Source organism: Rhopalosiphum padi, chromosome 4 (assembly GCF_020882245.1).
Source record: "Rhopalosiphum padi isolate XX-2018 chromosome 4, ASM2088224v1, whole genome shotgun sequence".
Lineage (NCBI taxonomy): Eukaryota > Metazoa > Arthropoda > Insecta > Hemiptera > Aphididae > Rhopalosiphum > Rhopalosiphum padi.
Window position 1 is genome coordinate 28,308,502 of NC_083600.1, and position 11,197 is coordinate 28,319,698.

Consider the following 11,197-nt stretch of genomic DNA (forward strand, 5'->3'; position numbering starts at 1 on the left):
ATTAAGTTTCAATAAAACAATACATTTTAGACTTTATAAAGACTATTGAAGACATTTTGTATAATTAAGTTATATTTGATTTAAATAAATTCTCGTCATTGAACATAAAAACAAATAGTAGGTAGTCATTTTGAAAATTTTCTTTAAAAAAAACCAGCTTTAAAAGTAAGAGGGATATATAAGTTTGTATAAAATACCATAATATTTAACGACTGAGTAGTGATTGTATTTTATAATTAAATGTGTTTTAAATTAAAAGTTTATAATAATCATAACTCAAAGAGATATGATTATATTACGAAAAATAAAATTACGAACTGTGAAGAATCATAAACTATAAAAACTTGTTTTATCTAGGTATGGCCATAAATGTATAAAATGATCGATTTCATTTATCAAAAACCAACACGTCATAATATAACTTCTCTCAGTTTGAAGATATTTTAGAAGTAAAAGTTAAACTTAAAAAAATTGCTTTACTATACACTTTTAAACTATAGTTTTTCAATTAGTATGGTATTTAATTAAATATTTAATATAACTATTTATATTTAAGTTACCAATAAGGAAATATAATTATTGATGTTTTATATTTTAAATTATATTTGAGGGTTTAAAAAAATGTACGTCTTAGAATTAATGAAGTATTATTTTTAATATAAATACATAAAATCATAAAAAGTAGTTGTACAGTTTATTGGATTAATGATTGCTATCTATATTTTATAGATAATGAATCACGAATGCATTTTTAACTGAGTCATTTACTGTTATGAATGTTAAGTATAAATTTAAATTAAATATAGTCATTATTGTATAACGTTGGTATGAATTAACCTCGATTGATTAAATTTATCTAATTTAAAATTAGACCTGTACGTTATTAATACGTAAATATTGCGTGATTACGAAACTCAAAGAAAATGAAAAAAATAATATAAATTATTATACGTTAATTTTGAGTAGGTCGTCTCACGGTGTTTGCACTTTTGTTTTCCTTGGTAGATACCGTGAAGTTACCATAATCCCCTTCTCCACCTACAAATACACTTGAATTATTCCAGAGACGGCGGAACACAACTGGGAAATTAACGATCACTGGCAAGTAGGTAGTGTTTTTCTCACGTAACGACATTAATTATTCAAAGCCTGTATAGACACACTTATTATACGTATACACTCGTATTATACGTTATATTTTGTTATTTTATATTTGTACCATTTACATTAAAGGTATGTTTGTGATATTGATTTTTTTTTTTAACATTAGACTTGCGTGCTTTTCACTGCAAACACTAATAATACGCTGTTTTTTGGAATGGCTATTGAATGAAATCATACTTATAAGTATAATAGATAGGTATGTATACGTATGTTATGTGTTATATTTTATTACTTGAACGTGCATAGAGTGTATCTATTCACGTGGGAGAGAAAAAAATCATATTTTTAATGAATATATAGACGCACGCACGATCATAACACGGAAACCATTAATCCAGAAGAAACTGGCGATGAATAACAGCAGCGCAGAGGACGAAAGAAAAATATTATAAAAGATACATATGAAAATGAATAGTACATAATATTTATAGTATATATAGTAGTATAGTACTATAGTAGTAAGTAGGGCACTTTGACTAGTACATTATGACGGAATAAAATATCGTATAGTACAAAATACAGGATACTTTTTTCAGTTTTACGAGTAAATAAAAGCGTAAAACTAATAAGTATAAAACGAATTTATACTGAAGTTCAGCTTAGAAATGTTGTCAAAAAATTTCGTTCACACAAAATTAATTTGAGTTTTTCATACCGTTTACCAGATAAATAGTATAACTTTGTACACAATGAGCTAAACCTATCAGGCTTATATAATCAATGGTTGTACCTATACCGGAACAACATAGCAAGCAAATCAACCGATCAATACAATGCTGCTATAAATAAAAGACTGTTGCTTGAAATACGAAAATATATGTTAGGAATAATAATCACATTACATTATAATAATCTACCGTTGCCGGTAGACGATGACTTTTAGTAGTTGGACAATAATTATATTGTCATGGATGAATTAAAATCTAAAAATGTAGAAAATTATATCACATTGAAGATAATTCATAATATCGATTTTGTCAAGTGACTAGGTTATAATAACCAATAGGTAATATTATACCGCTTGAGATTGATCGACCGATGGAGAATCGTGCATCATCATTGAACAATCATTATATAAGTTTAGGTATCTTATAATATAGTATTTATTTAAAGTATGACAAACGTTTGCTATTGGATCAGTCGAGAAAATGCGGAACGTGCTGTAATATCGATCAGTGGGCGGAAAAAAATGAAAAATCGAAAATTAACTGTATATTATAACATAATATGAAATTTCGTACAAAACACCATGAGTCACCCGAAATGCCAATAATTACTAAATGTGTACGTCACCGCAGACATGCGGCATGCTATAATAGTAAACACAAAAATATAAAAATGATATATCATGTATGAACTCAAAAGGTAAGTAATGTTATATCTACTTTTAATACGACAAATTGTAAATAACTAATCGCGGTTTTTTTTTATAATTGAGATAAACTATGAAGGTTTTAGGTGATTTTTATTTAAATTATATCATAGCGATGAATGTCACTATAAAAATTCATTAGTAATTTTGATATGCAATTTTTATTGTAATTAATTTGGATTAATTTTTATTGGTGACATAAATTATCTGTATCAATACTAAAATGTTGTTGTTCTCATCCAACAATAGGTTTTGTAAATTGGTTTTTTGATAAACAATATTTCCTACAATAATTTTGTATGATAATATCTATAACACTGGTCTTATGAAATTTATTGATTTAACAAAACAATTATTTAGTATGATTTCGTATAAAAGTTAATACATATCATCATTTAGTATTAGACTATACTATATAATATTATATTCAATGATTTCAATGGCATTACTTATAAGTTATAATAAGTCAAACCATTTATATTTCATAGTTATCGATCAAACTTTGACCGCTAAAAATTCAAATAGTTATAGAAATGTAATTTTTAAATAATTTTTACAATTAGCAAATAACTTGTTTATTAATATTAACAAAATATTAAATAATCAATCATATTCGTTCTTCGGCAAACTCTAGTTAAGATTTTAGATCGTTTCATTATTATAATAATATTACGTGCATCGTGAATACATCATTTGACTTTAAAAGCGATTCAGTCGGCTTGATGGATAATTTAATTTATCGTATAATAATTTTGCCGTATTCTGTATGATAGTCACAGAAGTACTGAAATGATGCAATTATAATCGTAATCACCTGCTATAATCATATAACGCGTATAGACGTATAGTGAAACCTCCTCAAGCGGATACCTACAATTGCAGACCTTTTTTTTCGAGAAAAACAACTCCTCCAAACCCTCCGAATAGCAAACAAAATTTTGGCGATAGAGAGTTTCCGGTATTTAGAGGTTTCGATATGTATTGTAGTGCCGGTGCAGTTTATCGTGTTTCGACTCTCTACCGAAAAATGTGCACGCGTATTATATTATATTCTAATTTACATTATTATAATCGGTCGTAATATTTGCCTTCCGACCGCGTCGGACGTTACATAGTATGTTATATTATTATTATTATATTATAAAATAGCACCTCTCTTGGGCGACGGACCGTGACTGGCCGATCGGCGGCGTGTGACCCGCTTAGACGACAGTCCAGACGACGGCGCGTCTCTTCGGGTATCGCGCGCGATCGCGACGGCGGTCAGTTTCCGGCAATTGAATTTTTCAGCGGCGGCTTTCCGGTCACCGATGCCACCTTATTATTGTTTCGTAAGACCAATTATTATTATTAAACTGACGGGTCGGCATCGTGTCACCGTCACCGTCGTCGTCGTCGTCGCGTATTTCGTGCATTATTGTCACGTTTAGCCGGTTCACACACCAAACGAATGTAGGAAGTGACGCCGCCGTAGCGATCCGTCCCGTGTCAAATCGTACAGTTCTCACAATAATAATAATATATACACTTGCACTCGTTATATATATATATATATATATATATATACACACCTTACTTATATGTAATACGTGTATAATACATATATAATATTATGTATGTATAGTATATCAGATACCTAATATATATATACATATATTTATTATGTATATCTAATATTTATGTATAGGTACGTGAAAACGCACAGACTGTTGTCGCAGTTGTCGTGACGTCTATTGTGCATTAAATATGGGTAATAAATGGGTTACAACGTATGCACATTATACACGTTATTGTCACGTTGTCATTTGTCCGCCCCGAAGGCGAAGATTACATAGCTATTATTATTCTTATTCTTATTATCATCAGGCGTTATTATAATATGTATTTCCACGTCTCACGCATTGCGGCGCGGTACGTCCTCAGAATTGGAAAGTCTGTAGTTCACGCTCGCCTTATCGACGCACTGCAGTTGGGAAATTAATGGCTTTTCTGCATAATCTGTCAAAATACGTATGATATGTTCCGGAAAACCCGCCGGCCGCCGTTTCAAACATCAAAAATCGTTTTGGAATCCAGCAGGTTTTTTTTACAATTTTTTAATCTGATTTTAATATTGAACATAGTAAAAAAAATGTGAATAAGTCACGGTTTAAATTTAACATTACAACTTGGGTCGCTCAGAAAATTACTCATTACACTCCTTTAACGTAACCTAACACTGTTTTTAATTTTTCGAATCGTTAACGGATATGGAATTAGATTTCTTATCAAATAACAAATCCATACAAATATAAACATGACAGTACTCACACTTAGCTTAATTATTACAATCAAATATTATCTTAAATCGATTTTATTTGTCGAATCCAAGCCACAGTGAGTTTTTCACTGACCTTTAAATGAATCGAATAATTCAAAATAATAATTTTCATTGAATAACGGACTGATGTGTTGTGGTTTTTATTAAGCTTGCAGATGACTTAATAAAATTGAAATTGTTATTTTGAAATTTACGAAATCTTCATTTTGATTTTTGAAATGGTAAGATAAAACAAAATTAAAACGAAAACTGAGGATTAAATACAAGTAGCTAAGTTTCCTGAAATCGATTTAAAGTGTAGATTTCTCAACATAGTGCGACTTTCCAATTGTGTGACGTATAATATTATGATAGTAACGCATCGTGAGATGCGTGTTATATATATTATTATTATCATGCATTTCATTAGAGCGAACAAATATTTGTTGTCATCAATCACAAGATAGGTATATATAGGTATGGAGAAAATAATTGCAGATGATTTGTATTTTTACCATCGAATTTTTGTATTATATTCATTGTTAATGCTATAATATGGTATTATGATGTTAATAATTTTTTTTTCGCTGTAAAGTACGTTAGCATTCGGTTATTATTTTATACACATTCGGATTTACGCTATTTTGTGTCAATCACGACAATAATTAATTTAGCTGTTAATCGACATTTTGCTTAAATTTACATAAAATAACGATAGATATAAATTATAATATAATATAGTCTACATGTTTTTGATTTATAATGGTATATTATCATTGGTTAGGTTGAATATAATAATTAAAGTAATAATATTCTAGTACATGTTTTTCAAACAACTATTGATGTTAATATTAAATGAAAATACTATTTATGTAAATTTTAATTCAGTTTCAATTATTACCTAATCTATCAACACTAATGACATAATTCACACTTTTTTTTTTTACAATTTTCTTAGTGTTTGTGAAAAAAAAAGAAAAACTATTATAAATGATAATAATTCACATTAAAAAGTATGCCTATATATAAACTAAAAATACAATTTAAAAGTGATTATTAATAAAAGTAAAAGTAATTACATTTTTTAAAACTAGTTATTTAGTATAAAATCTAAGTAAATATATTTCAAAAAAGGCGGTTGGATTTTCTTTTGAGAGAGATAAGAAATTCGATAGTTAAGCAGTTTTTTAAACGGTTCTATGTACTCACCATCACGTTTGTTCGGCAAAACAGCTAAACCCAAGTTCAAGAAAATCGCACATGCCGTTGCCAACAAATACGCCCTCATCTAAAAATTTAAACAAAATTAGATTTAGTTGAAGTGAATATGTCCACTTTGTAGCTTCCTAAATCTACACTAAAATCATTCGATACACTTAAATTATTCAGTAATTTTTTTAAACAAATTTTTGTTAATGTGACTTACATTTTAAAGAACATTTACGCACTTTACTATACAGTATAAAATAATAATTTAATATTTATCGATTGTTTATCTAAGCATGATGATAATACGAGTAATGAGTAAGTACCTATCGTTCTATATTTTGGTACTAAGCAGAACAATTTATTAAAACAATGAGTTTTGTCATTTATTTCATTTTAATATAATATTATAACAATAATAATAATTATCATCATGTTTCATTTTAATTTAAATCAAAGCGCAATCTCACAAGGAAGGTTGATATTCGATTAAATGTGAACGTGAGTTACTGACAATGAAAGCGCTTATATCTAACCTCCTTTTTGATTATATAAAACTTGGATTTACTAAAAAAAACCTAAAACGATACTGATTCAAATTATTTATTGGACCGTATACAGAAATAATTATGATATAATCCACAGATTATCCGTTTCCGAACGTCATGTTGTGGTGCAGTAAGCTACGAGAATTGCTGTACGATAATATTTAGCAATGCAATTATGTTGTCAAATATTTAATTTATGTATTAGTTTCGAGTTGAATTGAAAAACTGTCGTGTTAAATATTTTTTTGGTTACACTTCACTGCTCGAATTATAACGTTATAATTATTCATAATAAATTTAAAAATCAAAATAATAGATAATTGCGTGTAAGTAATATTAAGTTGATTGTATAAAACTACAGTATGTCTATATAAGTACAATTTCTTTACTACTCCTAAAATAATAAAAGTCTTCTGATGTAATAATAAAATAATTGGTTAATTAATGTCTTACTTTAATTTAATTTTAAGTTATAACTTATCAACTTATGGAATATTTTAATATAAAGGCTTTATAAATGTAAATAAATCGCTTTATATTATAAATGTAAGTGAGATAATATTAAAGTATTGGAGTGATTTTTTAAATTCATTAAATTAAATAAGAGCAAGTTGAAAATAATTAATTATTCAGTTCTTTATGCATCATAATTAATTTTCACTTTTCCCTTTTAGCCAATTTTTTAATAAATCACTCATTAATAGATATTTAAATTAAAAATGTATGAAAATTAATGAATACGTTATATCAACGAATACATTTTTTCCAATTTAAAAATATAACTTTGACTTGTAATTATATTTCAATGTAATAGTATATTAAATAAAATGATAAATTAATAGAAAATTTTTAAGTAACTAATCGACGTATTTACCTATATTTCAATAGATTAAATTTATAATTTAAAAAACATTTTGCATTTACTATTATAATTGTTGAAAATAAAAAATAATATACAAAAGTAAATTTATAATAATATTACTGTCAGTTTAATATGAGTAAAATATTTTTGGCTGTAAAGTAGTAATAATTAATATTTTAAACAAATATCAAAAAAGTCTTGAAATCTTCAAAAAAAAAAAACTTTTAGAGAATCAATTCGTAGTCGATTGTTTAAGTTTAAAGTATATTATCATAGCAAGTTTACTTATGTAAGTCTGAACTCAATAATTGTATACTCACTGTAAATGTCTAATCCAAATTATTGTTAAGAATCTTTTAGGTTATCCTTGGTTCACATTAAGTATATTTTAACTTCGTAGACGCGAAAATTAAACAAAAATCAAACAATCATTAAAATGCAGAATAACGGTACGTGTTGTACCTATTTGAGTTATATTTTTATCGTTCGTTACGACACTGGGCAAACGGTGAGCGCGACGCAAACGAGAATGAACATGAAAAAAAAAACCACGAAAAACAATCAAACGCTTTTGGACGGCAGAGAGAATTCGACGGTTTTCGATCCCGACATAGTGGCTACAAATGGATATTAGACAGGTGACGGTAGGAAATTCGTATTATATAGAAAGATTTTGCGAGGGACGAGAGGGAGAAGAAAGTGATTATGCTGGTGACGGCGGTGGCGGTGTCGGTGGCGACCTTGTTGGGAAAAACGCTAACACTATAATATAGTTACAGAGTTACGTGATACAGCTTGAGATCATGTATATACATATATATTATATATATTATATTACTAAAGGAATACAGGTATTTGATATAATTCTCCCAGACTGTTATCACTATATGTAATGCACTATGATTTCCACACAATTACTTACAGTACATTCTGGCTTCTCGGTGTTAGATGGTAGAGAGGGGGGAGGATACTGTGGGGTATTGTTATCCAGTTACTAGATATTAAGAAAATCAAAATCAAAAAAAAAAAAATATGTATATTTATCCCTGATAAAGACATAAATACGAACACAGCGATATGTTAGTATGTTTTACGACCGTTCATTTTAATTTATCACAACGCGTGTTAATATTAAAAATTCTATGTACCTAAGTAGTTGCTGCATTTTCTTATTATTCTACTTTTTTTACTTTTCTATTGCAGAGGGCTAAGTATAGTTGTACATTTTTAACTGATACCATTGATTTTTTTATATGGATAAAATATATGGAAATATCTTAAGCTATGCGCCAACTAATTTTATAAGCTGTATCTAATTTCTGGTCATCGAAAATCATTTAGCAGCATCTGACAAAAAAAAAAAAAAATGTTATCATCCATGAAGTATTTCCTAATCCATACCTATTTTAAATAATTTCAAAGTATCATCATTATAAATACATCTGTTCCTGTTATTATTCTAAAAATTTGATTATTATTATTTATTTTAATATTGTATATTAGGCTTACTCGTGTTGTATAAAATAAATAAATAAATCGAAAGTGAATTTGTTTACATGTAAAAAAATCCTTTTTTGACATACTATCATTTGTCATTAAAAAAACAGACCAAGGACCAGCGACGGTTTACAAATTCGAGTCTTGTACGAATACAGCACCAACGTAATTTAACCAAACAAAATGAACCGTATTGTACATGTTTTTAGCAAACAAGTGTTCAGCACATTATATAATTGTACCTATACATGTTTAGAGTGCAACAACGCACCGTAAATTATGCGTGATATAATTTGTAAATTAAAATTAGAAATAAAACTAATTAATTTATAGGCATGAGAGTACCTAATCTCCCTGTACAATATCATAGTTACTTCTATTACCGTTGTTAGAGTGGTATTTTTAGATTTTAATCAACGAAATGGTGTAGGATAATAAGCCCCAGTGGTTTTGTGAACGTTATGCTGCTAGTTAGTACCCTCAAAATGTCATCTTTATAGTTGTGCCTCTAAAATAATATAATAATGTGTACCTACTGACTGTGTAGTCGGCAGATGTAATGTTTTTGGACTTTTCGTGTTATATGCATTTGTAGTATAACAGGTATAGCATAATATCATAAACAGTTAAATATAATATTATTATATCAATATCGGTCGATGATAGTATAGAACTATTGTGAATTGGATACGGTAAGACGTTATAAATTATAACATTGTGATTTATAGTACTCGTCGTTATTTTAAATAATTCAGTACAGAATTGCATACGAATATACGATACCAATTATTGTTTTCCGTCGTTCGCCATCGTATTTAACCGAATACGTCCATCCATACTTAACCCGAGTTTCATCTAATGCTCATTATTACTACCTATCTAATAATATTTACCGCAACAAGAAATAATAATGATAAGTATTTACTGCTACTGTCTGCAGTACCTTCATCCCAGATACGGAAAGAATTGATTTTTAAAGACCAATGTCTTTAAATTGGAGTCAGAGAAAAAAATCAAAGGGCTCGAGATTTTCATCGGTAAACGGAAATAATATCAACAAACTAATATCCGGTAATAAGGTAACCAAATGAAAAAACATCCAGGGAAATAATATCCACATACAAAATATTAAACAATAAAATGAATATTAAATTCATAATCTTATTTTTTAAATAAGAAAGCTTGTTTATGGAAATGTACTTCTTATTATTATCATCTTTTATTTAATAATGTTAATATATTATGTGTATTATTAAAGGGAAGTAGTATCTATTTTTGCCAAAAAAATGCATTGTTTATGTAATTTTTTTTACAAAGTTATACGGAAACATATTATTTATATTTTTAAAAGAAAAATATGAAATAAGTATTTCATATATATATATATTTTTTTTTGTATTGATGCCAAAAGACTTTAACGTTAATTTATCTTAGACGAGTATCATTTTTAGTTATTACTATTTATTATTTAAAAAAGTAGATATATTAAATTAATGTTTTATTTTGTTATCGAATAATTTTCGTTTACTCCGAGAAAACGTAATTTTGATGTAAAAAACAAACAAAATGCATAACGTTTTTCACGTTATAAAATCATAAACCAAAATATATTAAACACGAATAAAGTTATGTAAATAATATATATTTTAGTAAGCTATACATAATTTGGTTCCGAAGTGATAATAAAAGCAAAGCACATACGGATAATACGTGTGTGTATAGAGTTAGTGATATACGCTAATATCGCCCATATTCATATTGTGTTTTACCGAGGAAATCATTCCGTTTTAAACGATTTCAAAAATTATATTCGTTGAATTTTAAAATTAGTTTTATTATTCTGTCTTTTCTAAAAAAAGACAAATTAGATGCCTAAGTAATAAGTATATTATATACTTTCAAAACTAAAGAGAGACACGCGCACGGCCGGCGGGCGCCTGTCTACTTCCCATTAGTTATGCATGCACGGTTATATGATGATCTTCCCCTCTTTGTGTACTCTTATTTATCAATCGAATATTGTATTCAATTTACTCGCCAGGTGAATTACGAATAATTGTACTTATTGTGTCCACCTATAAACAGAATATATAGGTACACCGAGAGTACAGTAATTTGTATAAGTATTCGAAATTCTTCGTGAACAAATATTGTAAAATTAAATGTTTTCTATTGAGTCATAATGCGGCGTATACAGTGATTGCAAGAAAAAAAAAATAGTCATCTTGCGAAAAACGAAATACATCGCT

The 11,197-nt window shown here is 27.9% G+C and overlaps 1 protein-coding gene across 2 annotated transcripts in view; it reads right to left on the reverse strand.

The window, feature by feature from the left end:
* The window catches only part of LOC132931072 (uncharacterized), an 11,280-nt gene extending 3,211 nt beyond the window's left edge, over positions 1-8,069 (reverse strand). For both annotated transcript variants that reach the window (XM_060997277.1, XM_060997276.1), the window contains exons 1-2: positions 7,772-8,069; positions 6,045-6,123 (exon numbers count right to left, since the gene is read on the reverse strand). In XM_060997277.1, coding sequence (XP_060853260.1) covers positions 6,045-6,123 — 79 coding nt within the window. In that variant the 5' untranslated portion in view covers positions 7,772-8,069. The remainder of the gene's footprint in view (positions 1-6,044; positions 6,124-7,771) is intronic.
* Between the last annotated feature and the right edge of the window lie 3,128 nt (positions 8,070-11,197).